The sequence below is a fragment of the Podarcis melisellensis genome (assembly GCF_964234715.1).
Source record: "Podarcis melisellensis genome assembly, chromosome: 8".
Taxonomy (NCBI): Eukaryota; Metazoa; Chordata; class Lepidosauria; order Squamata; family Lacertidae; genus Podarcis; species Podarcis melisellensis.
In genome coordinates this window covers 68,657,885-68,663,785 of record NC_138540.1, presented here as the reverse complement: position 1 = coordinate 68,663,785, position 5,901 = coordinate 68,657,885, and the positions used below count along the sequence as shown (strand labels likewise).

General features: G+C 44.9%; 1 protein-coding gene across 1 annotated transcript; it reads left to right on the top strand.

Moving 5' to 3' along the window:
• Window positions 1–674: 674 nt before the first annotated feature.
• Window positions 675–4,702, top strand: LOC309375807 (uncharacterized protein; the record flags this gene model as incomplete). The annotated part of the gene is made up of 3 exons (XM_081921730.1): window positions 675–760; window positions 1,180–2,336; window positions 4,692–4,702. Exons 2-3 carry the CDS (start codon window positions 1,226–1,228, stop codon window positions 4,700–4,702), a joined length of 1,122 nt encoding a protein of 373 aa, XP_081777856.1. The 5' UTR covers window positions 675–760; window positions 1,180–1,225.
• Between the last annotated feature and the right edge of the window lie 1,199 nt (window positions 4,703–5,901).

The window sequence follows — 5,901 nt, the reverse complement described above, 5'->3', positions numbered from 1 at the left end:
AGAGGGTCTGGGTTTGGGTCTGGTGTGGTTGATTGGTGATGGCGTTCTGTGTGCCTCTGGATCTGGTGTCAGTTTTTGTGGGGAGGGCTAATTTCCAGATGTCTGGCAAGCGGGATGTGTCGTCACGCTTGTTCATGTTGTGAGGGTGTTTCTCTATCTCGATGGCTTCCATGATTATTCTCTTGTGGTGATGTTCCATGTTAAAGAGCAATTTGGAATCTGCAAAATTAATTTCGTGTCCTGTTTCTTTCATGTGTTGGAAAAGAGAGGAAGTTTTTTCTTCTTTTTTGACGGCATTCTTGTGTTCTGCGATACGTGCATTTATTCGTCTGTTTGTTTGTCCAATGTACGTGGCTGGGCAGACTTTGCAGGGTATTTCATAGACCCCTTGGTTTTCCAACTGGATTTTATCCTTGGGGTTTCTGAGGATATTGGCTATTTTTTGGTTGGTGCAAAAGGCTGTTTTGATATTGTGTTTATGGAGGATTTTGCTAATTTTATCTGTAGTGCCCTTGATATAAGGAAGGAGGGCCATGCCATTGTTTTCTTCTGTGTCTTGGTTTTTGGGGGGTGTTTCTTTTTGGATTAGCTTCGTAACCCTGTTTTGCTGGTATCCATTGGCAATTAACACATTTGAGAGATTCTGTAACTCAGTTGTCAAGTGGTCTTTGTCAGCCAGGCGTTTGGTTCTGGAGATGAGAGTCTTGGCTACGGAGTTTATTTGTGCAGGGTGGTGGTGTGATTGTGCATGTAAGTAGCGGTTGGTGTGTGTTTTTTTCCGGTAGATAGTGTGTCCTAGGGAGCCATCAGGTTTTTTGTAGATTAGGACGTCAAGGAAGGGAAGTTGGTTGTTGGCTTCTATTTCCATAGTGAATTGTATTTTGGGGTGTAGGCTGTTGAGATGTGTGAGGAAGCTATCCAGTTTTTCCTTCCCGTGTGGCCAAATTACAAAGGTGTCGTCAACATATCTGAGCCAAAGTTTGGGTTTGTGTTCTGACTTGTCTAAAGCATTGAAGGAGCACCTATGGGATCACCCCTCTCACCGGTCATCGCAAACCTGTACATGGAACACTTTGAAACCAATGCTTTAGACAAGTCAGAACACAAACCCAAACTTTGGCTCAGATATGTTGACGACACCTTTGTAATTTGGCCACACGGGAAGGAAAAACTGGATAGCTTCCTCACACATCTCAACAGCCTACACCCCAAAATACAATTCACTATGGAAATAGAAGCCAACAACCAACTTCCCTTCCTTGACGTCCTAATCTACAAAAAACCTGATGGCTCCCTAGGACACACTATCTACCGGAAAAAAACACACACCAACCGCTACTTACATGCACAATCACACCACCACCCTGCACAAATAAACTCCGTAGCCAAGACTCTCATCTCCAGAACCAAACGCCTGGCTGACAAAGACCACTTGACAACTGAGTTACAGAATCTCTCAAATGTGTTAATTGCCAATGGATACCAGCAAAACAGGGTTACGAAGCTAATCCAAAAAGAAACACCCCCCAAAAACCAAGACACAGAAGAAAACAATGGCATGGCCCTCCTTCCTTATATCAAGGGCACTACAGATAAAATTAGCAAAATCCTCCATAAACACAATATCAAAACAGCCTTTTGCACCAACCAAAAAATAGCCAATATCCTCAGAAACCCCAAGGATAAAATCCAGTTGGAAAACCAAGGGGTCTATGAAATACCCTGCAAAGTCTGCCCAGCCACGTACATTGGACAAACAAACAGACGAATAAATGCACGTATCGCAGAACACAAGAATGCCGTCAAAAAAGAAGAAAAAACTTCCTCTCTTTTCCAACACATGAAAGAAACAGGACACGAAATTAATTTTGCAGATTCCAAATTGCTCTTTAACATGGAACATCACCACAAGAGAATAATCATGGAAGCCATCGAGATAGAGAAACACCCTCACAACATGAACAAGCGTGACGACACATCCCGCTTGCCAGACATCTGGAAATTAGCCCTCCCCACAAAAACTGACACCAGATCCAGAGGCACACAGAACGCCATCACCAATCAACCACACCAGACCCAAACCCAGACCCTCTCCACAGATAAATTACAGACACCATCCAGTAGCCAAACCATGGTGGCACCTCCGGATGCTGCACCCCCCTGCAATCCCTACACAGATCTGGCTGACACAGGCCACAAAACCACAGCTCGCCCCTATACACGAAGCCAAGCCAGAGCACAACTAAGTGCAGTACAGCCATCTTCTCAGAAAAACTCTTCACAAAGTTCAAGAGGTCAAGACACAAAGACTTTAGCAACTAATCCACACCTAAGTGGTACTCAGGATATCACTCAAGAAATCACTCAAGATATCCCTCAAGTAATTAAGGAACAAAAGAAGAAAAGGCACACTAGCCTGGGAACTTCCTCTCTGCCCAGAACATTGGAGGCTATACACCACACCCCCTCAACAGTATTTATAGGAACTCAAACACTGAGATCCTGCTCTGTTCCAGTAACAAGAAGCCGAAAGCACCAGCCTGAAGATGACGAGTGAGACCTCGTCGAAACGTCGCCTAGACACCCCAACTTTTACACGGGAAGACACCCGAGGACACCAAAACCTGCATATATATATATATATATATATATATATATATATATATATATATATTGCTTTCGTAGATTTTCACGGGTACAGGAATGCAGGTTTTGGTGACACCCGAGGACACCAAAACCTGCATATATATATATATATATATATTCATCATAACCCCTGAGTGATGTTCATTTCATGATGTGATACAAAGACAAGACAGGTTGCAAGATTCAGGACACATAAATGAAACCACGTCTTCACACAGCACATAGTTAAACTATAGGACTTGCTTCTGCAGGAGGCAGCAGATGGCTTTAAAATACAATTAGATAACTTCGTGGGGGATAAGGCTCTGAATGGCTACTAGCCTTCATGGCCATGTTCTACCTCCACTGTCAGAGGCAGTATACCTCTGAATACCAGTAGCTGGGAACTGCAGGTAGGCAGAGTGTTCTTGTACCCAGGTCCTGCTTGCAGGTTTCCCCACAGACATCTGGTTGGCCACTATAAGAACAGGATCGTAGACTTGAAGAATTGACAGGGAGCTTGAGAGTCATCCAACCCCCTGCAATGCCGGAATCTCAACTAGATCATCCTCTACTTTAAAACCTCCAAGGAAGGAGAGTCCGCCACCTCTCTGGGGAGTCTGCTGGACTAAATGGGCCATTGGTGTGACCCAGCAAGTTCTTCATAGAACTCAGGTCCATTGTTTTCAATATGTATATTCTGTGTTGAACCTAGTTAGAGACAACCCTAGGATTCTAGGCCAGTCCTGTGGCTGACCAGGAAATATCCCCCCATCATGATTTCCCACAGATCAAAGCTTTCCACACTGGACACATGGAAAACGGCCTTCCATATTTCTGTTTAGATGCTCAGCAATGGTACACTACAGGTTCCCGTTTGCCTGGGCTGCCACTGCGGGATTCCCATCAAGCCAAAGGGATTCCCATAAGCAGCACTGTCGCTTTGTTACAACCCGCTCTGTCTCTGAGAAAGCAAATGACAATTAATTTGCAAAAGAGCCTCGGAGAATTTTTTATTAGCATTATTTAAAAAGCCGGCTTTATTTGTATCCCTCCGTTTGAAGGCGCATAATGGGCTCGATGCCTCTGAGCGCTTCACAAGCCCCACAGTGCTTTGGTGACACTTGATATAAAGTGCCCTGTGAGAATGAATGAACTTGGTGCAGAGCGCAGCCAAGGGTGGGTTCATTGGCTCGTCTGCAGAGTGTCACATGGCCACATTTTTTATTGGAATTCCCGTAATTAATGTACTTTATAGCTGAATTCCAGCCAGAGCACCACCCAGCCCCATTTTTCCTCTTTAGCGTAGCATTTTAAGGGTTGACAGAAAGGACTTGGCCATTTCCCATCACATCCTGCATAAGAACAGAAGATGAGCCTGCTAGAGCAGGCAAGTGGCTCCTCTGGTCCAGCGTTGAGCATAAGAGCACTTCCCCCTCCCCAGGAGGGAAATAACATCAGCTGTCATTCAAAAGCATTACTTCCTCTGACTGTGGAAGCAGAGCAGAACCATCATGGATGTTGTTGTTGTTTAGTCGTTTAGTTGTGACCGACTCTTCGTGACCCCATGGACCAGAGCACGCCAGGCACTTCTGTCTTCCACTGCCCCCCCAGTGAATAGTATCCATTATAATAATAATAATAATAATAATGATAATAATGATAATAATGATAATAATGATAATAATAATAATAATAATAATAATTTATTATTTGTACCCCGCCCATCTGGCTGGGTTTCCCCAGCCACTCTGGGCGGCTTCCATAGAAACCAGGAAACACTAAAGTATCATACATTAAAAACTTCCCTTAAGATGTCTTCTGAATGTCAAGTAGTTGTTTATCGTTTTGACATCTGATGGGAGGGCGTTCCACAGGGCGGGCGCCACTACCGAAAAGGCCCTCTGCCTGGTTCCCTGTAGCTTTGCTTCTGGATAGTATCCATTAATAACCGCCTCCCAATCGCCCATCTAAGTTGGTGGCCATCACTGCATCCTGTGAAAGTGAGTTCCATAGCATAACAATGCACTTCATGAAGAAGTAGTTTCTTTTTCTCTGTCCCAAAGCATCTTCATAGGATGCTTACAATTTCTAGAATTCTAGGTGAGCAAGAGAAAAATCTCCCCACTTACTTTCTCCATGCTATGCATAATTTTTATAAAATTCTGTCATGTCGCCTCTTGCTCCCTTTTCCTCTAAACTAAAAACTCCCAAATGCCACAACCTTTCTTTATAAGGGAATCACTCCATGCTCTTCACTCCCCCCCCCCCACCCTGCAGAGCTCCAGGACTTCTCCTCCCATGGGTGGGGAATAGATTTTCTACCGCTCTTTCAATTCTGACTTGTCCTTCCGGGCCCAGGCATCACAGCTGCAATGCTAAAAGCACACGGCAGCAATGGGAGCATACTTTGACTTTGTGTGGTGTAGTGGTTAGAGTGTTGGAGCCAGGTTCAAATCCTTGTTGTTGTTTAGTCATTTAGTCGTGTCCGATTCTTCGTGACCCCATGGACCAGAGCACGCCAGGCACTCCTGTCTTCCACTGCCTCCCGCAGTTTGGTCAAACTCATGCTGGTAGCTTTGAGAACACTGTCCAACCATCTCGTCCTCTGTCGTCCCCTTCTCCTTGTGCCCTCCATCTTTCCCAACATCAGGGTCTTTTCCAGGGAGTCTTCTGTTCTCATGAGGTGGCCAAAGTATTGAAGCCTCAGCTTCGGGATCTGTCCTTCCAGTGTGTACTCAGGGCTGATTTCCCTCAGAATGGATAGGTTTGATCTTCTTACAATCCATGGGACTCTCCTTCATGGATCACTGCCTTGTCATGGCAAAGGGGCTTGAACAACCCAGTAAAGCTATGATTTATGCCATGCAGGACCACCCAAGATGGACAGGTCTGTCACGGCTAAAATGGCCGCTGTTTCTTTAATGCGAATAAAGCTGGGTCAGCATGAGTCAGCGGCCTGCACAAGGTTGTATATATAGAGTGAGAAATGTTAGTTTGGTGGTTGGGTTGGTTGGTGAAAGCTGGTAGTGTTGATGTGTATAGTTGGTCAGTCGCTTTTGCACAAAGACTTTTAAGAATAAAAGCAGAAAGCACTCTGCAAGGATATTCTTGTAGACTCTTTTATGCTGACAAGGGTCTGAGGACCAGGCTGAGGAGTCAAAGGGAGGTCAGAACCCTTTCCCTTTTTTTTTAACAAACACTGACAAGGTCATAGTGGAGAGTTTTGACCAAACGTGATCCACCTGGAGCAGGAACCGGCAAGCCACTGCAGTA